The 23,205-nt window shown below is 43.7% G+C and overlaps 3 protein-coding genes across 6 annotated transcripts in view; 2 read left to right on the top strand and 1 right to left on the bottom strand.

Annotated features, from left to right (window-relative positions):
• Positions 1 to 50: 50 nt before the first annotated feature.
• On the top strand, positions 51 to 1,978 carry Gon7 (GON7 subunit of KEOPS complex). Of its 2 annotated transcripts, none has more exons than XM_090344740.1 (2): positions 51 to 435; positions 1,580 to 1,667. In XM_090344740.1, exon 1 carries the CDS (start codon positions 104 to 106, stop codon positions 404 to 406), a length of 303 nt encoding a protein of 100 aa, XP_090200866.1. In that variant the 5' UTR covers positions 51 to 103; the 3' UTR covers positions 407 to 435; positions 1,580 to 1,667. The 2 variants fall into 2 exon arrangements, with proteins under 2 accessions (XP_090200866.1, XP_090200865.1); XM_090344739.1 differs by having other exon boundaries at positions 58 to 323; positions 1,580 to 1,978.
• Positions 1,979 to 10,571: 8,593 nt separating this feature from the next.
• On the bottom strand, positions 10,572 to 12,482 carry Lyset (lysosomal enzyme trafficking factor). 2 transcript variants are annotated; one of them, XM_090344738.1, is made up of 2 exons: positions 12,416 to 12,482; positions 10,572 to 11,380 (listed from the first exon to the last, which is right to left on the bottom strand). In XM_090344738.1, the coding sequence occupies exon 2, from the start codon at positions 11,362 to 11,364 to the stop codon at positions 10,969 to 10,971; it is 396 nt and encodes a 131-aa protein (XP_090200864.1). In that variant the 5' UTR covers positions 11,365 to 11,380; positions 12,416 to 12,482; the 3' UTR covers positions 10,572 to 10,968. The 2 variants fall into 2 exon arrangements, with proteins under 2 accessions (XP_090200864.1, XP_090200863.1); XM_090344737.1 differs by lacking the exon at positions 12,416 to 12,482 and adding an exon at positions 11,998 to 12,409.
• A 5,168-nt stretch (positions 12,483 to 17,650) lies between these two features.
• The window catches only part of Itpk1 (inositol-tetrakisphosphate 1-kinase), a 165,751-nt gene continuing 160,196 nt past the window's right edge, over positions 17,651 to 23,205 (top strand). Inside the window, exon 1 of one of the 2 annotated variants that reach the window (XM_090344733.1) lies at positions 17,651 to 17,683. The gene's annotated coding sequence lies outside the window, so the exon portion shown is untranslated. The remainder of the gene's footprint in view (positions 17,684 to 23,205) is intronic. The other variant, XM_090344734.1, reaches the window with a different exon arrangement.

Raw genomic sequence — 23,205 nt, 5'->3', positions numbered from 1 at the left:
ACGGAAGTCAGCCCACAGCTTTCTCCCGCCTGCGCCGGCCGCGGCTGGCTTCCGCTTCCGGTGGCGCTTCCCTGTGGCGCGCTCTTAAAGCGAAGCGGTCGCCATGGAGCTGGTAGGGGAGTACGTAGGGCCTGACGGGGAGCCTCGGCGACTACGAGTGTCCTGCGAAGCGTCCGGTGACGCCGACCGTCTCCAGAGCCTGTCGTCGGGCGTAGTCCAGATGAAGGAGCTGGTCGTGGAATTCTTCGGTTCCCTGGTACAGCGGGAAGCGCAGACCCGGGTGGCGTCGACCCCGGACGACGACGCGTTGGACGCGTTGGACGGTGAGGCTGCTGGAGCTCCCGGAGGGTGCGGCGGGGCGGGGCGCTGCGCCCTGGGGCCTTCGGCCGGGAACCCCGTGAGGTGATGGACTAACTGACAGAAAGAGAGCCTGGGGTAAGAATTGAGCCCGTGATGTAACGGACCGGTTGACTGAAAGTGAGCCTGGGGAGGAATTTCACCCGGAATTGATAGGCCACGCCGCGCTCTTCCATCTGAGCTAGCTGTCTTCACCAAGCATTTAGACTGGGGGCAAGAGAGCAACGCGAAACAAAATGTACCGAACGCCTACTAATTTGGGCTAAGCATTGGGCGGGGGAAAAGAAAAAATGAGGTGAATTGTACTCAGTTTGTGCCTTGAGAAGCACCACGGGGCGTGATGGGCAGGCCCGGTCGCTAAAGAGGGAAATCCCATCTGTGAGTCTATGGCGTTCTGTCACTGTGGCAGGGATGGGTGAGGAAGGCCAGTCTGGAGAGGGCATGGCTGTGTAGCTGGGTGTTGGAAGAGGGAAAAGAGCTTTGCCAGATGTGAGATGACAGAGGTGTTTGAAGAGTACAGCCTGGTAGGGACAGCTTCTGCAGATTGGGACAGACTTCAGTCTTAACCCAGAGGCTCCCTCTGTGCTTTCTTTTACTTATTTTTGTTTTTACTTGTTATACAAAGAAGTTCCAATTCATTCTTTCAGATTATGAGTACAATACATCTTGATTAATTTCACCCCTTTCCATTGTTCTCCCCCTCCCCTGTCTTTCCCAATCCCATCCATACCTTTAGGTTTGTACTTCATTTTAATAATGCACATCAAATGTACTTTGATAATATCATGTCACAGTTTTATAAGTGGAACCATTACTGGAGTGGTAGAACTTAATTTTATTTAATTCTGTCTTAAGTACAGAAATAGGAACGGTGTGTGTGTCTGTGTGTCTGTCCTGGGGCTTAAACTCTGGGTCTGAGCACTGTCCCTGAGCTGTTGTGCTCAATACTAGTGCTCTACCACTTGAGCCACTGCTTCACTTCTGGCTTTTTGTGGTTACTAAGAGAAAAGAGTCAAGGATTTTTCTGCCCAGGCTGGCTTCAAACTGATCTTCAGCTCTCAGATTCCTGAGTAGCTAGGATTAAATATTTTAAATAAGAGAATCTTTTAAAGTAAAAATCGTTTTATGAATCCTGAACGTTAAATGGTTTCATCTCAACCATTTTAGCTATCAGTATTTTTCTCAACTGAACATGTTATGCAACAAATATTTATTTTAAAAGGTGATAATGAAGATGATGCAGAAGATGAAAATAACATTGATAAAAGAAGTAACTCAGACGGACCATCTGCAAAACGACTCAAACCACCATCTTAACTATAGTGTTTGTGAAATTCAAAAGACTTGTATTGTGTTGGGCCAGATAGAGTGCAATGCCTGTATTCTCAGCTATTTAGGAGGCCAAGGCAGAAAGACTGAAAATTCAAGGCCAGCCTAAGCTATGTAGCAAGACACTGCCTCAAAAAAAAAGGACTACTACATCTCACACCCTGTTCATGCCGATATTTAAGGCAGATTTGCACTGCAATTTGGAAAAGCATTTGTTCCCCCAAAACATGTTTATCAGGGACACAATATTGTTCTTTACTAGAGAAAGATAAAATAAATGTTTAGGGCTGTGGTCTGTTGTCTTGAGTGCCAAATTTCAAGCTATAGAATTAACTGAATACTTCATGATGAAGTCCTTTAAGTGGCTACTGAATTTTTATCATTGTGCTCCTTAAAAAAAAAAAATACTAACTACTGGGCTGGGAGTTTGGCCTAGTGGTAGAGTGCTTGCCTGGCATGCACAAAGACCTGGGTTCAATTCCTCGGTACCACATACATAGAAAAAAAGCCAGAAACAGTGCTCTGGCTCAAGTGGTAGAGCTCTAGCCTTGAGAAAACCCAAGTACAGTGCTCATACCCTGAGCCCAAGCCCAGGGCTGGCAATAAATAAATAAATAAATAAATAAATAAAGTAAAATAATTGCTGTTATTTGTGTGTGGTATCTATATTCTTTTAACTTCTTTTATAAAAAGTATATATAGTTGGTTACTTCTGTTTACCCACCTCAAAAGTATAAAAGCCATACTTAGGAACTAGCATTTTAACTCTTTAACTTCTATTTCCTGCATGGTGATCAGGAGAGGTTTCTCTTCATTTCCCTGTTTTACCAAAGTAAGTCTTTACTAAAACTTTTTATTTAAAAAACAATAGGTCATCCACGCACTGATAGCTCACTCCCATAATCCTAGCTAGATCTGAGGATTGTAGTTCTCAGCCAAGCTCACTCCCATAATCCTAGCTAGATCTGAGGATTGTAGTTCTCAGCCAGCCCAGGTAGAAAAGTCACTGTGAAACTCTTGTCTCCAATTAACCACCCCAAAATTAGAAGTGGAGCTGTGGCTCAACATGGTAGAGAACTAGCCTTGAGCACAAAAGCCCTGAGTTCAAACCCCATGGCCGACCAAAAAAAAAAAAAAAAAATGCTAGGCTCTGGCAGTTCATACCTGTAATCCTAACTACTCAGAAGGTCTAGAGAACTGAGGATCATGATTCAAAGCCAGCCTGGGCAGGGAAGTCCTCTTATCTCCAATTAAACACCAGAAAACTGGAAGGGGAGTTGTGGCTCAAGGTGGTAGAGCACTAACTAGTCTCAAGGATAACAGCGCTCAGGTCCTGAGTTCAAGCCCATAAATGACAACAACAATAATGGTAATGCAGGCCAGGCACACTAGTGGTAATCCTAGCTACTCAGGAGGCTGAGAGGGACGGTGTTTTGAAGTGATTCAGGATAGACAAATCTAAGAAACTTCTCAGTTACCCAGTAAAAGGCTGAAGTAGGGGCTTGGCACAAATAGTAGAGTGCTAGCCATGAGAGGCCCTGATTTCCAGCCCTAGTACCAAAGTAAATATCATGGTTCACGAACAGAAATATTTTAAAAATGTCAATTCTTTGTAAGTAGAAGGAAAATAAATGAATAGGAATATTAGGACTGGGCTGGGAGCGTGGACTAGTAGTGGTAGAGTGCTTGTCTAGCATGCATGAAGCCCTGGGCTTGATTCCTCAGTACTAGGTACACAGAAAAAGCTAGAAGTGATGGAGTGGCTCAAGTAGTAGAGTGCTAGCCTTGAAAAAGTCTAAGTCTGAGTTCAGGCCCTAGGACTGGCAAAAGGAAAGAAAGACAGACTAGGTTTTTGGGCAGACAAGTCTAAGACTGATCTCCAGTTAACCAATAAAAAAAGCCTTTAGTGGAATTGTGGCTCAAGTTGCAGAACACTAGCTTGAATGAAAAGAGTTTGAGGCCTTGAGTTCAAGCCAGTACCAGAACAAAAACAAATACTAGAACTAGAGGTGTGGATCAAGTAAGTAGTGGTAGAATACTAAACATGAGCCAAAAAAGAAAGGCAGGCAGGGAGGGAGGGATGAATACTGGTGATGGTGCACTCCTGTAATCTCAGCAGTTGGTAGGCTGAAGGAGAGGGAGTTTAACCTGTCTATATTAGGAGACCCTACCTCAAAATAATAAGTAAAAACAAGGAACTGTTGAATCCTTTCCAAACACATTTTCCTGAAACTTGTTTCTTTTCTGCTTGCCTTTTATATGAAGGCACATTTTAAATTTACTGTGTGTGTGCACATGTACACAGACAAGTACAAGCTTATACTAGTACTGGGGCTTGAACTCCAGGCCTTCCGTTCCTACTTGATGCTGGGCTCTACCGCTTGAACCATACCTCCAGTTTCAACTTTTTGGGGGTGTGAACACAAGGCATGGGTGCTATCCCTGTGTTTTATTACTCAAGGCTGGCAACTCTACCACTTGAGCCATGGCTCCACTTCTGGCTTTGGGCTGGTTAATTGGAGATGAGTCTCAAAGACAGGACTTTTCCTGTACAGGCTGGCTTTGACTGTGATCCTCAGATCTCAGCCTCCTGAGTAGCTAGAACTGTAAGCCTGAGCCAGTAGCACTTGGTTCTTTAATTTTTGTATGTGTATAGGTCATGGGACTTGAGCTCTGGGCCTGGGCATTGTCCTTAAGCTCTTCAGCTCAAGGCTACCATCCTACACCTGGAGCCACAGCACTGCTTCTGGTTTTCTGGTTGTTAATTGGAGATAAAAGTCTCATGGAGTTTAGTGCCCTGGTTGGCTTTGAACCGCAATCCTCAGATCTCAGCTTCTTGAGTAGCTAGGATTACAGACATGAGCCACTGCACCCAGCCAGTTCTTTAATTTTTTTTACTGCTATTTTGTGAGAAAATGTTTAGATGCAATTCCTAATTGGACTTTCTGTCCTTGGTAATTGAGCACTAAAATTGACAACTGTCATATGCATGAGCCACCCACAATTAGCTAATGTACATTGTTTTTGAGTCAATAGTTTTACTTAATGGAATTTCTCCTACAGATAACACATGCCCAAAGATCTGTTTATAAAATTAGTCATTGCAGTGTTGTTCTTAGAAAATATCCATTAGCAGAAGACTAGTAAATAAACATAAAGGAATGATATTGTATAGCTATTAAGAAAAATTATATGTAGCCCAATGTGCTATATAAGGGTCACTAAACTATAATGAAAATTATGGGCAGGAATTTAGCCTTGTGGTAGAGTGCTTGCCTAGGAGGCATGAAGACCCGGGTTCGATTCCTTGGTACCACATACATAGAAAAAAGCCAAGAAGTGGTGCTGAGGCTCAAGTGGTAGAGGTCTATTCTTGAGAAAGTCCAAGGACAGTGCTCAGGCCCTGAGCTCAAGGCCTAAGACTGGCAAAAAAAAAAAAATTAGAGTGATGAAGAACTGTGTATAGACAGGCACAGTGGTTTACGCCTGTAATCCTAGCTACTTAGGAGGCTGAGATCTGAGGATCATGGTTTAAAACCAGCCCAGGCACTAAAGAACATGAGACTCTTATCTCCAATTAACCACCAGAAAACCAGAAGTGGCACTGTGGCTCAAGGGGTAGGGTTGTAGCCTTGAGCTCAGGGACAGCACCTAGGCCCAGCATTCAAGACCCATGAACCACCAAAAAAAAAAACAAAAAAACCACCAACAAAAAACTGGAATGATATGACTGGAAAGTGCAGGCTAAATACTGTATCGTTTCCAAAAGGACAGTCACTGTCCTAGGACAAATGAGGTAGGATCAGGAGTGGGGGGAGCAATTTCCTTTTTTTTGGGGGGGGGGGTTGGTCATAGGGCTTGAACTCTTGGTCTGGGAGCTGTCTCAGCTCTTCAGCTTAAGGCTAACCCCTAGAGCCACAGTCTCACAGTCTTTAGTGGCCTGGCTGGCTATGAACTGGGATCCTCACATCTCAGCATTCTGAGTAGCTAGAATTACAGATGTCAGCCACTGTGTCGTATTGATAGAGCTTTTTTTGTCCTTTCATTCTACTTGCTTTTAAAAAACAAAAAACCCTTTTTGTTTCTTCACAAATAGATAAAAATTTATTTTGAAACTTTCAAGCATTTTTTTTTTTGCCAGTCCTGGGCTTGAGCTCAGGGCCTGAGCACTGTCCTTGGACTTTCTCAAGGCTAGAGCTCTACCACTTGAGCCACAGCACCACTTCTGCCTTTTTTCTATGTACGTGGTACCAAGGAATTGAACCCGGGTCTTTGTGCATGCTGGGCAGGCACTCTACCATTAGGCCAGCCTCCTGGCCCCCATCAAGCAATTTTTAAGACAGCCCTTGCTTTGAATTCCTTGCTGGCTTCCAAGGCTGTCCTCCTTTGGACAGGAGCATGGCCTAATGGTAGAGTGCTTGCCTAGCATGCATGAAGCCCTGGGCTTGATTCCTCAGTACTACATACACAGAAAAAGCTGGAAGTGATGGAGTGGCTCAAGTAGTAGAGTGCAAGCCTCAAAAAAGTCCCAAGGACAGTGCCCGGGCCTGAGTTCAAGCCCCAGTACTGGCAAAAATAAATAAATAAATTAAATAATAAAAAGTCTACCTTCCTCTAACACAGCCTGAGCAACTTTTAATTTTAAAAATGTCATGCTTTAAATTTAATAAGGGCAATTCAAACACTTATACACGGTCAGATAATTCAAGAAAAAAAAAAAGTATAGTAACTATACCAGGCTCTTTTGGTGGCTCATACCTGTAACTAGCTACTCAGGAGGCTGAGATTTGAGACTCACTGTTTGAAGCTAGCTTGGACAAGAGGTCTCTACCAAAATGCTGGAAATGGAGCTGTGGCTCAAGTAGAAGAGCACCAACCTTGACCAAAAAAAGATAAAACAGCATTCAGGCTCTGAGTTCAAACCCTAGTGTCTTCACACTCAATTTATCTCTCTTTCTCTCTTGCTCCGTATTTCAAATCCAACTACTTTGTCAGAAGGAAGTAGAATGCAACTTCCATAGACATTTGAGCTGTGTTAAATTAATTAAAAGAGAGGTAGGTGTTGGTGTTCATAAGATCGACATACTTAAGAGGGGCGCACTAGCTCTTGCCTGTAATCTTAGCTACTCTGGAGGCTGAAATCTGAGAATCCAGGTTAAAAGCCATGCCCAGGCACAAAAGAACCTAAGACTCTTATCACCAATTAACCTCTAGAAAAAGTGGGGCCAAGGCTGAAGGGTAGGGTGGTAGCCTTGAGCAGAAGAGTTCACGGCAACACCCAGGCCAGGGGTAGGGTGGTAGCCTTGAGCTGATGAGCTCAGGTATAACACCCAGGCCCAGATTTCAAGTCTCATGACCCGCAAAGATAATAATAATAATATACAAAATAAATTGACATACTTAGTCTTATCCTTGAAAAACATGCTCTAGGGGCTGGAAGTTTAGCGTGGTATGCACAGAGACCTGGGTATGATTCCTTGGTACCACATACATAAAAAAGGCCAGAAGTGGTTCTGTGGCTCAAGAGGTAGAACTCTAGCCCTGAGAAAGCCCCGGAACTGGCAAAATTAAACAGTGCTCAGGCCCTGAGTTTAAGCCCCAGAACTGGCAAAACAAAAAACAATGCATTACTCTTAAATTATAAAATGAATTTCACATTGTTGCTTGTAATTGGCCTTTAGGATCCACATTGCTCTATTTAAAGACATGACCCAGGCAACAGTATATGTTAGAAATAAGCTTCTGTTTAAATCCTTTAAAAAGTAGCAGCCTGGCCAAGAGTTTGGCCTAGTGGTTAAAGTGCTTGCCTAGCATGCATGAAGACCCGGGTTCAATTCCTTGGTACCACATACGTAGAAAAAAGCCGGAAGTGGTGCTGAGGCTCAAGTGGTAGAGCTCTAGCTTTGAGAAAATCCAAGGACAGTGCTCAGGCCCTGAGCTCAAGCCCAGGACTGGCAAACAAAACAAAACAAAACAAAAAGTAGCAGCCCATGTTGGGACATCAGTAGGCTGTGAGGATGTAGTTTTTGTTTTTTGTTTTTTTGTGCCAGTCCTGGGCCTGAGCACTGTCCTTGGACTTTCTCAAGGCTAGAGCTCTACCACTTGAGCCTCAGCACCACTTTCAGCTTTTTTTTTTTTTTGCCAGTCCTGGGCTTGAGCTCAGGGCCTGAGCACTGTCCTTGGACTTTCTCAAGGCTAGAGCTCTACCACTTGAGCCTCAGCACCACTTTCAGCTTTTTTTTTTTTTTTTTTGCCAGTCCTGGGCTTGAGCTCAGGGCCTGAGCACTGTCCTTGGACTTTCTCAAGGCTAGAGCTCTACCACTTGAGCCTCAGCACCACTTCCGGCTTTTTTCTATGTATGTGGTGCCGAAGAATTGAACCTGGGTCTTTGTGCATGCTAGGCAGGCACTCTACCACTAGGCCAAACTCCTGGCTCAAGGATGTAGTTTTAAGTAGTTTACTTTAAAATTCTGGTGGGGATAGTAGTTTGAGTGTTTTGTGGGACCACAGTATTGCTTTCAATGCTGAGGACTGAAAATGTATGCTACGGTTTGGAGAGTGGCTTATCCTTGGCATTTAAATTTCTATAGGACCTTAGGTATGTTTTAAAATCTTGTTATACAGCATGTATGTTTGTTTTTTTCCCTCAGCATCAATAGGAAATCCTGTTTGTCACATTGTGACCAATGTCCTAAAGACTATTAAAAAAAAAAACATTTTAAATCTTGGTCTTGAAGAAAACATATCACTACATCCAGGAATCTGGAACTAATAACTAGTCTAATAGCTAACAACTAAACATGTGAACATTTAATATTAAATATTAACTGAAGAACTAGATTGTTTTGCAGTCTAGCAAGAAAAGTATACAAAGCAAAATATAAATATGAGAAGTATGCATCAGTAATTACATACTGGGTAGCTACTGTGTGCCAGACAGTTTTAGATATAGGATTTTCATCAGTAAACAACAAAATCCAAGCCTTTGTGCATTTAAGATCTAACAAAAGATACAACATATGACATCAAGTCCTACAGAGAAAAGTTATATTGGGAAGGAGGATCCTTTCTTTTAAATAGTGGTCTGAACAAAGGATTGAAGAAGGTAGTGCAACAAAACAGGTCCTAGCATCAATCAGGCTAGGCGTACACAGTCTGACTCAGACTCAGAGGCTCTGAGTCAGGGTATTCTGGCAAGTTCAAGAATCATCAGGACATTAGCCGCTCACACGTGTGTAATCCAAGCTACTTAGGAAGCCAAGATCTGAGGATTGTGGATCCCAAAAAAGTCCATGAGACTCTTATCTCCAATTAACTACCAAAAAATCTAGAAGTAGGCATGGCTAGTGATAAGAGTGCTAGTCTTGAGCAAAAAAGCTCAAGAACAGTGCTCAGGTTCTGACTTTAAGCTCCAGGACCGGAACCAAAAGGAAAAAAAAAGAAATCATTAAATGACCAGTTCAGCTGAAGTAGCCTACAATTAAAGGTATGTCACGTTAAAATTTTCACTTATTGGCCAGGAATTTGGCCTAGTGGCAGAGTGCTTGCCTAGCATGCACCTAGACCTGGGTTCCATTCCTCAGTACCACATACATAGAAAAAGCCAGAAGTGGTGCTGTGGCTCAAGTGGCAAAGTGCTAGCCTTGAAAAAAGTCCAAGGACAGTCCTCAGGCCCTGAGTTCAAGCCCCAGGACTGGCAAAAAAAAAACAAAAAAAAAACACCTTATATTCTGAGAAGGAGAAGGAAAGTTTAAGAGGATTTTGAGAACATTTTTTTAAAGGATACCTGTGCCATTGGATTTATAAGAGTCAAGCAGGTTTTGGTGGGTGGACATGGACAACTGATTTTATTTCCTTGGTAGTTCTAATGTACAGCCAATTTAATACCTATCTATTCATATTGCCATAGACCAAAACAAAAATACTAATGTATGCTGACTCCCAATCATGGTCCAAAAATATGTAGGACTGTAAATGCTGCAGATTTTATAAAACAATCGCCTATATTTACCTACTAGCTCTCTTAAGGCCTATCAAATTGCGATCAACATAATGCTGTCATGATAGAACAGTGTCGTTATTAGTAAAACAAAAAATGTTTTTGAGTATTAACATAACTGAATAGCCAGCCACTGGTGGCTCATACCTGTAATTCTAGCTACTCAGGATGCTGAGATCTGATAAATCAAGAATTCTGGGCAGACTAAGACAAGAAACATCTCCAATTAACCACCCAAAAGTTGGAAATGGAGGTATGGCTTAAGTGGTAAGGTGCCAGATGTAGTAAAATCTAAGCAAAAACTTAAAAAGCCTGGCTCAAGCCTTCAGTACCAGTTAAAACAAAAGCTTGTTTATCTCATCCAGAAAGAATTTAGTATTTTCCTACTGGTACTGGTACCAGATGTAAAGGAGGTACAAGGATCACATCTTCATGGAAGTTCCTGACCCTGGGCCAGAAAGAAAACTCAGAAGGATGATGAAATGGTCGCTTTAAATTACCTGAGATATTGTCCTTTGACTATATTGTTTCCAGTCTTTTATGTATGTTACTTCTAGATTTTTAAATAATTTAGCCTCTTCCCAAATAATTATTTAATAAGGTATTAATAAGGTAGCATTAATAAGGACTTAGTAGCATTACCTAGAGCAGATTATTGTCTACTTATCAGGACAACTACCATGACTGGGGTGTAACTCTGCTGGACAGTGTGTTTGGCCTGTGCAAGGCCTTGAGTTAATCCCTAGTATCAAAAGAAAAAAAACACTTCAGTAATTTATACTAGCTCCCCACAGGCTAAAAGCAAGCACGCATAGACATTTGGCTTAGCTACAACAAGATAAATGGATGTTTTAGTACAATATGAAGAATTTTAAAGCAAACCAAGTAATTGTATAAATTTTATGACCATGGTTGGACCTTTTAACACAGCACAATGGGAATGTTTATATTCGTTTTTCCCCCAAAGGAAAAACTTCTCAATAACCACTGTGTTGCACAGTAGAGTAGAACATGAGTTCAGATACTTATTCAAGTTTCTAAAGACTGCAAATAACAAAGATACAATTTTACTTGCAAAATCTGAAGTCACTGACATGATTTTGTATGTTATGTCAGGTTTTATCTAAACAGTCATTATTATTTGGATATAGTTCCCATGTCACATTTAAAAAGCCTCTACCCTACCACAACTTCCTGAGATCTGTGGAGAAACTGCAGTCTTGTGAACAGACTCCATAAAGGACCGGCAGTTTTGTAATCACAAGGAAAAACGGACACAGGGTTCATGTGTCAATCAGGTGAAGTCTGCTGATCTGATTAGAAGCCTTGACAAATGCCTGGTGGCGATTGCAAATAACTGCCAAGCATATGGGAATGATACAGTAGCCCACAGTTTTAGGATCCGCTCTTGTACAAGAATAAAGAAACAGAAACATTTGTAAGTAAGGTATGAGAAAAATAACTGTCCACAACCAAAAAGGCAGGGAAAGTAACCGAGCTTTCAAGGAGTGTGTCCATGTAGTTCCTTCCCGGGGCTCTTCTGGGTGCTGTTGAATGTGTTCCAAAGCCAGTCTGTTGTAAGTCTCGTTGATTTCAAAAACATAGTAAAATGCTGCTGCACTTGCTAGCAGATAGAGTCCCACTCCAATCCATCCCATCCGCTGACGGAAGTTCATCATTCTCCATGCTCTGTGTCTTCAAAGAACAGAAAATTCAATTAGGGTCAAGTAATGCTGCCACGGCAACTATTGAAATGTACTTGCTAAAGCCAGTAGTCTTGAAAGACCTCACTATCACATTTAAAATTTAGATTTATATTACGTGTGAACAGCTTATAAATGGTTTTATGTAATAGTTATGAGCGAGTTTCTGGTTTCTGGCCTAGAGTTTGGCCTAGTGGTAGAGTGCTCGCCTAGTATGCACGAAGCCCTGGATTCGATTCCCCCGTACCACATACTCAGAAAGAGCAGGAAGTAGTGCTGTGGCTCAAGTGGCAGAGCGCTAGCCTTGAGCAGAAAGTGTCCAAATGACAGGGCCCAGGCCCCGAGTTCAAGCCCCAGGACTAGCGAAAATCAAAAAAACAACACTGGTTTCAGTATATACTGAGTTCTGCTTTTTATGCGACTCAGATTAAAGCATACAGTAAACGGTCCCCTCGGAAGTTGGAATTAAACTAGTTCCCTGTGGGGCGTTCCACTTCCACAGTTCAGTGCCATCTAGCTTAGCAGCACTGCTTCGGACACGAACAGCGGATTCTACACGTTAATCCAATTCCGGAGCCCCACGTTAAGACAGCAGCTCTGAGCACTTACAGTGGTCCTGAAAATCTTCCTGTTCCCACGGCAAGCGTTAAAGAGTCACTCAGCTCGGAATAATCGGGTGGCTTTGGCATTTCAGGGCAAGCCACCACAAAGATCCCCCGGGTCGCCTGGCCCGGGGGCGGGCGGGCGTGGCCAGCCTGGTGCACGAGCTAGCGGTGATTAAGTACGGCGTGACTACGGCAGTCACGAGGCGGCCCGGCCCTGCTCCGCAGCCCCAGGCTGGGTCCCTGGGCGCGGCGGGAGGCGCCGGGGTCACTGGGGCCTCGCCGGCCCCGCCCCCTGTTCGCGACAAGAGCTTCGCCGGCAGTGCCGGCGCGGAACCTCGCCACCCTGCAGCGTCGCGAACGCAGCGCCCACGAGGGCTCCGGGCCAAGACCGCCTGCTAAGACCAGCAGGTCCCGGGTCTCACCTTCCTGTCCCGAGTGGCCCGCCCGCTCGCCGTTCCGGATGCCGCTGCAGTCAGGACTTCCGGCTCGGGCCGGAAGCAGGGGCACGCCCCTCGTGACGTCCGGGCGCCGCGGCTCGCCACGCCGCCGGTGTGGGCGCGTCGGAAACACCTGGAACCTGGGCTTCCTTCTAGTGGGTGGCGGCGGCAGTGCCACGCCGGAGGACCCCCCCCCCGGGGGGCCCGCGTGGACAGCTTCCCTGACGCTCCGTCCGCCCCGGCGTGTTCGGAGAGCGGCGTGGGCGACCGAGTGGGATTGCTGGTGAATGGCGGTCGGCGTCTGCACCCAGGTGGAATTAGAAGTTAAGTCTACTGTTCCGGACACCGCGACGCTGGGGCTGGTAGAAGACTGGTACAGGGGCGCGGATGGGAGCCCTCGGAGAGCTGCCGATTGCCGGCATCCCTGAGACCTGCGTAGTGGCAGAGATGGAGCTACGGTAGCTCCCTTGGACGAGAGCAGACTGCCCGGGGAAGACGTTCGGGAGGGGCGAGCACAGGAACGTAGCCCTAATTGAGTTTACTCGGGAGATTAGTCTCGCGCTGCTCCTTAAGAGGAGATCTGCAAAATGAGAGCTACCTGTAACCCACCTGACCCTGATAATGAGTTCTTAAGTCTAAGCGAGGTTTCTTGCTTCTTATTGCTTTGTTTTGGCCAGTCCTGGGGCTTGAACTCAGGGCCCGGGCACTGTCCTTGGGCTTTTTCAAGGCTGGTGCCCTACCATTTGAGCCACAGCACCACCTCCCGCTTTTTCTTTGTATATGATACCAAGGAATCAAACCCTGGGTTTTGTGTACACTAGGCAAGCACTCTACCACTAGGCCATGCTCCAGGCTTTTTAAGTATCAAAAGCTGAGAGTATTCTCTGGCAGGAACCCTCCACAACCAGGTGAAGAGGATTTGGACTCTGGCTGTATCATTCTACTCATGATGAGGACGTGGCAGGTATCAGTCAGATGCAGAGAAAAGACAATCCAGTCTTGCCCCACTTTTGGTCTTATTCGTACCCTCCAGATAAGTAATCGTTCAATTACAGTCTCTGAATGCTTGCAGGCTCTTGAGACAGTATTTGGTGTTGTCAGTAAGCCTAAAGAGTTGCAAGTTAGACATCTAAATACTAATGGAAAGAGTGAAGAAAAGTTGTCTGCTTATGTACTAAGGCTGGAGCCGTTATTAATCCTGTAATCCTAGCTACTCAGGAAGCAGAAATCTATATCTTACTTCAGGTTCACTGTTGGAAGCCAGCCTGGGCAGAAAAGTCCCTGTGAGACTCTGGAAGTGGTGCTGTGGCTCAGGTAGCAGAGTGCTAGCCTGGAGCACAAAATGGCTCAGGGACAGCACCCAGCCCCTGAGTTCAAGCCCACAACCAACAGACCAAAAAAAAAGGAAAAGAAGAAACTGGTACAGAGAGGGGCAATTAAGAAAGATGATGTGAATCAGGCTCACTATGCCAAATGGCTGGTTGGTTGCTGGGGCAATCCACAGTACAGTTGGTAAACTACTTAGTATGCCAGAGGGTGGTGAAGCCCCAGACCTATTATAGTTACTAGCAGTGATAAAGCATAGGGAGGCAGCTGAAGAGGAGGAGCAGGCCATTTTCCAGGCAGGACTAAAGCAGCACTTCACCTGAACCTCAGGAAACAAAAAAGAACTGGCCAAGAACAGAGCGTGAAGTCCAGCTTGTAAGCTCCAGTGATATTCATCAACCTTTCCCTCCCTTATGCTACCAAGTAACTGACAGAGCAGCTTAAATCTTTCTCAATTTCTCCTACATGTGTTGTTCCACTGATACCGAAATTCTACTCTGTGGATTTTTTGTTGTTATTATTGGTTGTTGGACTTGAACTCTGGGCCTGGGCATTGGTCCTGAGCTCTTCAGCTCAAGGCTACTGCCCTACCCCTTAAGCCACAGCACCAGTTCAGTTTTCTGTTGGTTAATTGGAGATAAGAGTCTCCACGGACCTTAGTGCCCAGGCTGGCTTTGAACCACGGTCCTTGGATCTCAACCTCCTGAGTAGCTAGGATTACAGGCGTGAGCCACCATGCCCGGCTATCCTGTGGATTTTTTATTCTATAAAGTTGTCAAAAGGCCTGTAGTTCCAAATAAAAATAGTTGAGGGCCAGGAGTTTGGCCTAATGGTAGAGTGCTTGCCTAGCATACATGAAGACCCAAGTTCAATTCCTCGATACCAAATGCGTAGAAAAAGCTGCAAGTGGTGCTGTGGCTCAAGTAGTAGAGTTCTAGCCTTGAGAAAAGTCCAAGGACAGTGTTCAGACCCTGAGTCCAAGCCAGGACTAGCAAATAAGTAAATAAATAGATACATATAGTTGAGTATTGAGGCTGACAAATCTGCAGCATATGTGTTTATTTCAGCATTGCTTAATTCTGGTGTGTTTTAAAACATATGAACATTTTCATGGTGTTATGATATTGTAGTTTAGAACATGTAAAAATAAAGAAATACCGATAAAAAATACCTTCTTTAACCTGGTTTCTTTACATAAGGGTTCCAAAAGGTTCATTTAAACAAAGATTTCCAAAATGTAAATCTGAAAATCACTGAAGTTACACAGACATAATTTTTTGGACTCTTTTCTTGGTGCCAAGCAGGTAGGAAGTCGTTTTCTCAACAAAGGAATGAAACAAGACCCTGTGTAAATTAGGCCAAATAATACGTCTGGATATATTATTTCCTTATGTCAATGGCATTTTAGTGCTGTCATTTATGTTCATCTCATAGGATATAAATAATTTTTAAGTGATTCACACTGTCCATTCCCACTGACATTTTTTTGGTGTGTTCTGCAGTACTGGAGTTTGAGCCCATGTCAGCACTTGATCAAAGTTCCCAGCCCTTTTGTCTGTATTTTGTTTTTGAGATACAGTCTCATTAGCTTTGCCTGGGCTAGCCTCAAACTCAATATCCTTCTGCCACTGCCTCCCAAGTAACTGGAATGCAGGCTTGTACCACCAGGCTTGGCCCATTTCCAGAGTCCTTGGTTCTAATCTGTGCTGTCTTTTTCTTTCTTTTCATTTTTTTTTTTTTGCTATATTGAGAATTGAACTTGGGCTCTTCCATTTCATAGGCAAGCACACTGCTGTTCAAGCGGCACCTCAGTCCTTTTGCTTTTAGTTTGCTTTTCAGTTAGAATCTTCGATTTTACTCTCTACCCTCAGAGCTCACACCTCCCTCTGCCTTGCAAGTAGCTGAGATTACCAGCAGGCATGCACCACCACATCATTTAAAGTTTTTAGTGAAAAATAAATTACAGCCGGGCTCAGTGGCTCACACCTGTAATCCTAGTACTCCGGAGGCTGAGATCTGAGGAGCTCGGTTCAAAGCCAGCCCAAGCACTAAAGGCCATGAGGCTCTTATCTCCAACCACCAGAAAACTACAAGTGGTGCTGTGGCTCAAGGGGTAGGGTAGTAGCCTTGAGCTGAAGAGTTTGGGGACAATGTCCAGGCCCAGAGTTCAAGCCCTCCAAGTGGGAAAAAAAAAGAGAACAACTACAAAGAAAAAAGGAAGGTGTGGGCCGGGAGTTTGGCCTAGTGGTTAAAGTGCTTGCCTAGCATGCATGAAGACCCGGGTTCAATTCCTTGGTACCACATACATAGAAAAAAGCTGGAAGTGGTGCTGAGGCTCAAGGGGTAGAGCTCAAGCCTTGAGAAAGTCTAAGGACAGTGCTCAGGCCCTGAGCTCAAGCCCAGGACTGGCAAAAAAAAAAAAAAAAGGAAGGTGGTCTGTTGGCAGGTCACAAAAGCCAATCTGAATGAGTCCCCAGTGGTGACAGTGACAGCTACAGTTTGAGCTACAGAGTAAATACATAATACTGAATTGTAACAAACTATAAAATATCCAAGAATGTATGCTGATGGAAATAAAGATGGAAAAGAAATTGAAGAATTCCATATAGAGGCCGGGAAAAGAATTCCGTATAGAATTCCAAATAACTCATGTTGGTTTAGAAGGTTGTGATGTGAAGGGCATTTGACAACTACAGTGTTCTTCCTCAAAACCCATAAGGACAGACTGATCATGAAAAATACAGCAAATATCCTGGTGCAGTGGCTCATGCCTGTAATCCTAGCTACTCAGGAGGCTGAGATCTAAGGATCAAGGTTCAAAGCCAGCCCGGGCACAAAAGGATCTGAGACTCTTATCTCCAATTAACTTCTAGAAAACAAAGTGGGGCTTGGCTTGAGGGTAGGGTGGTAGCCTTGAACTGAAGAGCTCTGGGACAACACGCAGGGGAGTTCAAGCCCCATAACCGTCCCCCCACCCCGAAAGAAAAAAGGGACTAAACAATCCAGTCTTGGCATTCAACAAAGTGATTAACCAGTACTTCTCAAAAATGTCAAGATTTTATAGATATATAACAGATACTAAGTGCCGGGGGTTTAGCCTAGTGGGAAGAGTGCTTGCCTAGCATACACGAAAACCTGGGTTTGATTGATTCCTTACTATCACCTAGATTAAAAAAAAAAGCTGGAAGTGGTGCTGTGGTTCAAGGGGTAGAGCTCTAGCTCAGGTGGTAGAGCTGTAGCCTTGAGAAAGCCCCAGGACTGGCAAAAATAAAAATAAAATAAATAAAATAAAAAACAAACAAAAAACTGTCCCAGACCAGAGAAGGTTAAGAAGATTTAAGATTTTAAGAGTAGTGTGTTGGGCCGGGAGTTTGGCCTAGAGGTAGAGTGCTTGCCTAGCATGCATGAAGACTTGGGATCGATTCCTCGGTACCACATACATAGAAAAAAAAAGCTGGTAGTGGTGCTGAGGCTCCAGTGGTAGAGCTCCAGCCTTGAGAAAGTCCAAGGACAGTGCTCAGGCCCTGAGCTCAAGCCCAGGACTGGCAAAAAAAAAAAAAAAAGTAGTGTGTTGATATTTGTTTCTTGGACATGACAGTGCAAAAAGTATTCAGAACACTGTCTAAAGCCATTCTAAAGTAAATTGTTTTATTAAAATACAAATTCAAACTAAAATACATATGCCGACACTCATTTGTGAGCATATGTGTGCAAATAGCATGATAAGTGCACCTCCTTTATAATCACTGTGCATCTATTTGACACTAGGTGGTGCTGGCCAAAGAGAGATTTCTGAAGCCTGTATGAGCGAAAAATACTTGTTTGTCACAATGACTTCTCTTCTAGGTTCAAGACTTCTAGAATCTTCTAGTTAGCTTGTCAGAGAGGCCTACTCCTGGCAAGTGAACCGTCTGTCAGTCTACACAGGTGAGAACACCCTTGCTAATTCTATTTTATTCTCAGCTGGAGCTTCTTGGGAGTCAAATCTACTGAAAGAGACTTCTTGTTTATGGAGGGGAGGAAGAGGTACTAGCGTACTGAGGTACTGGGCTTGAACTCAAAGCCTGGGCTCTAGCCTTCAGTTTATTTCACTCAAAGGTGGTGTTCTACCACTTGAGTCAGCCTACTTCCAGCTTTTTGGTGGCTTATTGGAAATAAGAGACTTATGGACTTATTCCTGCCTGGACTAGCTTCAAACCATGATCCTCAAATCTCAGCTCCCTGATTAGCTAGGATTACAAGTGTTAATCTTGTGGCTAGCTTGAAAGACTCATTTTTAAAAGAATGAAATTTAGATTCAAAGAAGCATTTAGCTAGACATTCCTGTACTGCTTCTGCTGCCAGCCAGCCTAATTCTACTTTTGTAACTGTTAATTTTCTTCAGTCTGTAATCAAATGTTTAAGTAATTAGTGACCCTCCAGTGTGCCTGGTGAACACTGAATTTACAGTAGTGATCATCGCTGGCATTTGCTAAGCTTTTCCTGTGTGTCAGGCACAGTGCTAGGCTACTATAATCCTGATAGCAACCTCTGTGGACGTATTACTACCCTAAATTTCAAATAAGAAATCAGACATTTGAATAGGTGAAATGTTTTGTTTTGTTTCGGAGTCAGAAAGCTAGAGCCAGAATATTGTGTTAAATAGCCTCTAAAGGCATTTTAGGTCTGAGCCAAACCAGCGCATTTCAAGAGAAAGGAGTAAACGAAGAGAATCACTGATGAGCCAGTTCAGGATTGTACAAGCTAAATGCATATCCATCCCCATTCCTTGCTTTCTCCTTCCAAATAACGATACAGCCTAGCTTAGGTTGGAAAGGTCATCACTCTTGACTACTACCCAGATCCACTAGCCTTCGTCCTCCTTTATGAGTACGATCAGTTCCACCACTTACAGATCAGAAAACTTTAAGAGGACATTCAGCCTCTACGTGGCCTGTTAATGGGAAAGGGTGGTATATCTTGATTCCTTTGAGATGATTCAATAGTCTGCCAAACTACTTATTTTAAGCATAGGGAAATAATACTATTCTAGTCAGTGAAATAAGAGCAACATTTTTTTTTTGCCAGTCCTGGGCTTGGGCTCAGGGCTTGAGCACTGTCCCTGGATTTTTCTCAAGGCTAGGGCTCTACCACTTGAGCCACAGCACCACTTCTGGCTTTTTGCTATGTATGTGGTACCAAGGAATCGAACCCAGGTCTTTGTGCATGCTAGGCAAGCACTCTACCACTAGGCCAAATTCCCAGCCCCAAGAGCAACTTTTTTTTTTTTGGTTGATTATGGGGCTTTCTACTTATAGAAATGCAGCCCAAAGCCAGGCGCTGTGGCTCACGCCTGTAAGCCTAGCTACTCAGGAGGCTGAGATCTGAGGATCATAGTTCAAAGCCAGCCCAGGCAATATAAAGCCATGAGACTCTGATCTCTAATTAATCTCTAGAAAATGGGAAGTGGGGCTGTGGCTTAAAGGTAGGGTAGTAGCCTTGCGCTGAAGAGTCCAGGGACAGCACCCAGGCCCAGGGGTAGGGTGGTAGCCTTGAGCTGAAGACCTCAGGGACAGCGACCAGGGGGAGTTCAAACCCCATGACCCCTCTCCCCCCAAAAAAAGACACCAAACAACCCAGTCTTGGGCACTCAACAAAGTGATTAACCAGTACTTCTCAAAACTGTCAAGATTTTATAGATATATAACAGATACTAAGTGCCAGGGGTTTAGCCTAGTGGGAAGAGTGCTTGCCTAGCATACACAAAAACCTGGGTTTGATTGATTCCTTACTATCACCTAGATTAAAAAAAAAAAAAAGCTGGAAGTGGTGCTGTGGCTCAAGTGGTAGAGCTGTAGCCTTGAGAAAGCCCCAGGACTGGCAAAAATAAAAATAAATGAAATAAAAAACAAACCAAACAACAACAACAACAAAAACCAGAAACTCCCAGACCAGAAAAGGCTAAGAAGCCATGGATTTAATAGTAGTGTGTTGATATTTGTTTCTTGTACAGGACACTGCAAAAAAGTATTAGATCATTGACTAAAGCTATTCTAAAGTAAATTGTTTTATTAAATTACATATGCAAACATACTCATTTGTAAGTATATGTGTAAATAGAGGATCATCATTTGAAGCTAGCCCCAGACAGAAAAATGTGAGCCTATAAGAAAAGTCAGATATGGAGCTACAGCTCAAGTAGTAGAATGGTAGCCTTAAGCAACAAAGCTCAGAGATAGCGCCCAATCCCTGAGTTCAAGTTCTCTAATAGGCACAAAAACATTGTATTAGTTTGAAGCATATATGATTTCTATTTTGAAAAGTCAAAACAAGTTGAATTTTGTAATTGCATGTGGTGTAACCTAATAGATTTTTTTGGTATACATATAGGGGAGCCTATAATCTTAGCTATTGAGGAAGGTGACATCTGAGGATCAAGGTTCAAAGCTAGTCAAGTTTTATGTAAAGGAGCATTTATCTCAAGCTAACCAGCAAAAAGTTGGAAGTAGAGGTGTGGACCAAGTGGTAAAGGGCCAGTCTTAAAGGGAAAAAACTAAGCAAGAGCTCTGTGCTCTAAATTCAAACCCCAGTATTAGCCATAGACACGCGCGCACGCGCACACACACACACACACACACGCGCGCGCGCGCGCAATAGGCCATGTGTCAGTGGCTCATGCCTTGTAATTCTAGCTACACTGGAGGCTGAGACTTAGGGATTACAGTTTGAAGCCAACCCTGGTGTAAGAAAACCTGCCAGATTCTTATCTCCAGTTAACTACCTGAAAACTGGGAGGGGAACTGTGGCTCAGAGTGATAGAGCATTAGCCTTGAGTGAAAGAGCTCAGGGACAGTGCCCAAGCCCTGGGTCCAAATCTCATGACTGACAGAAAAGAAAAGAAAAAGGGTCCAGGAGCATAGCCTAATGGTAAAGTGCTTACCTAGCATGCACAAAGCAGTGGGTTTGATTCCTTGGTACCACATCCACAGAAAAAGCCCTGCTGGCACTGTGGCTCAAATGGCAGAGTGCTAGCCTTGAGCAAAAAAAGAAAAAAAGAAAAGAAAAAAGAAAAAAATGTACTATTGGATTAATAAAACAGTGCAGTAGTATTTATGACAAAAAAATCTTTTTTTTTTTTAGATTGGTAGGATCTTGCTATGTAATGTAAGTTAGCCTTAAACTCAAAATCCTCCTGCTTCTGCCTCTAGAGTGCTGGGGTTATAGATGGGCGCCTCCATGCCCAACTTCAGAACCTCCTTTTTGTGTTGGCAAACAAGATAGACATGTATTTTTAAAGGGAGAAGTCTAGAAGAAAGATGCCAAAATAGATTCTATAGCATAATTATGGGCAATTCTGTCCTTTTAAAAAATGGCTATTACTGGTGGGGAGTGTTGCCTAGTAGTAGAGTGCTTGCCTAGCATGCATGAAGACCTGGGTTTGATTCCTTGCTACCACATACATAGAAAAAACCAGAAGTGGTGCTGTGGCTCAAGTGGCAGAGCTCTAGCCTTGAGAAAGCACAAGGACAGTGCTCGGGCCCTGAGTTCAAGCCCAGGACTGGCAACAACAACAACAAATGGCTATTACTGCTTTTCTCCAATGAATACTGCCTACTTGTATAATGTTTATAAATTCTTCAATAAATAAAACATAGCAACTCTGATCTTTCATTTTTATTGCGGTTTCATCGTGTTAAGCAAAGCTGAGTTAAGCAGTTTCTCCTTAGAGTGACTGGGTCAGTCTTACCCCCCGGCAGTTATTCATTCACCCTAGAGCAGAATGGCCTAGACTAGGATCCTAAGTGACTGACCCCATTAGCTCAGTGGAGACCAGTGCAACAGAAGGGAAGTACACACCCTCCAGGAAGTCACCTACCTTCTTTCCCAGACTCTTCCAGGAACAACATCTCTGTAAAGGCTGTGCCATAGTTTGGGGATAGAATGCCATTTGGGCCTAACCAATGAGCCAGATTCATCCTGGCTACAGTGATGTGACCTCATCATCTAGACCAGTCCAGATCTATTCAGCTCCTTCTTCCTATTGAATATTTTCCTGCAGTGTGTGTGTGTGTGTGTGTGTGTGTGTGTGTGTGTGTGTGTGTGTGTGTTGTTTTGTTTGTTTTTGTACTGGTCCTGGCTTTGAACCAGGATTCTCCGATCTCAGCCTTCTGAGTAGCTAGGATTACAAGTGTTAGCCACTGGTAGCTACTTTGCCTGTTTTTCATTTTTGTCTGATTATTATATTTTTATTATAGTTGTTACATTGCCAGTTTTTTTTTTTCTGGTTCTGGGGCTTGAACTTAAGAGCCTAATCACTCTTCTTGGCCTTTCTCAAGACTAAGGCTCTGCCACTTGAGCCACAGTACCACTTCCAGCTTTTTCTGAGTAGTTTATTGAAGATTCTCACAGACTTTTCTACTCAGGATTGCTTCAAATTGCCATCCTTAGATCTCAGCCTTCTGGGTAGCTAGGATTACAGTCATGAACCACTAGTACCTGAATCACTTTGCCATTCTTATTTTGTAGTTATATTGTTTTTCTTTTTTCTTTTTGGAACTGGAATTTAAATTCAGGACCTCCTCGCTGTACTACTTCAGTTACACTTGTAGCCATAATTGTAGTTTGTCTCACTACCTGGCTAACCCAAAAATATTAATAATCATTCATGATCTTTCATGGTTTCTTTGGGTCAGGATTTGAGATGGGGCTTATCTGTAGCTTGATGTCTAAGGGCTCAGCTAGAAGATTCTGGAATCCTGTGACAGTCATTGCTACTGCTGGCTAGGACAGCTTGGAAAGTGTCTGATAGCACACAGAATTTTGTCTTTCAAGACTTCATGGAGTCTGGGCTTCATCACATCATAGCGGGATATGGAGGAGAAGAGCCAGGCAGAAGCTACATGCTTTTTTGTGTGTGTGTTATTGTGCCAGTATTGGGGCTTGAATTCAGGGCCTGGGTGCTGTCCCTGAGCTCTTTTGCTCAAGATTAGCATTCTACTAAGTGAGCCACAGCTCCACTTCTGGTCTTTCTGGTGGTGAGAGAGAATAGTCTCATGGACTTTTCTCCCCTGGCTTGTTTTGAACTATAATTCTCAGGTTTTAGCCTCCTAAGTAGTTAAGATTATAAGCATGAGCCACCAGCTCACTTCCTGGGGTTTTTTCATATATTTTTATTGTAATTAATAGCAGGGTTACATTTATATTCACCAGACAGAAGGTGCATTACTTCACATACATTGATACCCTTTCTCATGTCTTGGTCCCCATTTCCCACCCTACCTCCACACTTCCTGTTTTTTAATAGTGAGAGTCTCATTTTTCTGCCTAGGCTGCTTCAAATCACGATTCTCAGATCTCAGCCTCCTGAGTAGTTAGGATTGTAGGTGGGAGCCACCCACACCAAGCTGTGTGCTTTTAATGACCAGGCTCCGAAAGGTTCTGCTCTCCTGCTGATAACTGGCTGGGCAGCC

This window comes from Megascapheus bottae, chromosome 14, assembly GCF_031878675.1.
Source record: "Megascapheus bottae isolate mThoBot1 chromosome 14, mThoBot2.hap1, whole genome shotgun sequence".
In the NCBI taxonomy this organism is placed as follows: Eukaryota; Metazoa; Chordata; class Mammalia; order Rodentia; family Geomyidae; genus Megascapheus; species Megascapheus bottae.
This window is presented reverse-complemented; position numbering and strand designations above follow the sequence as displayed.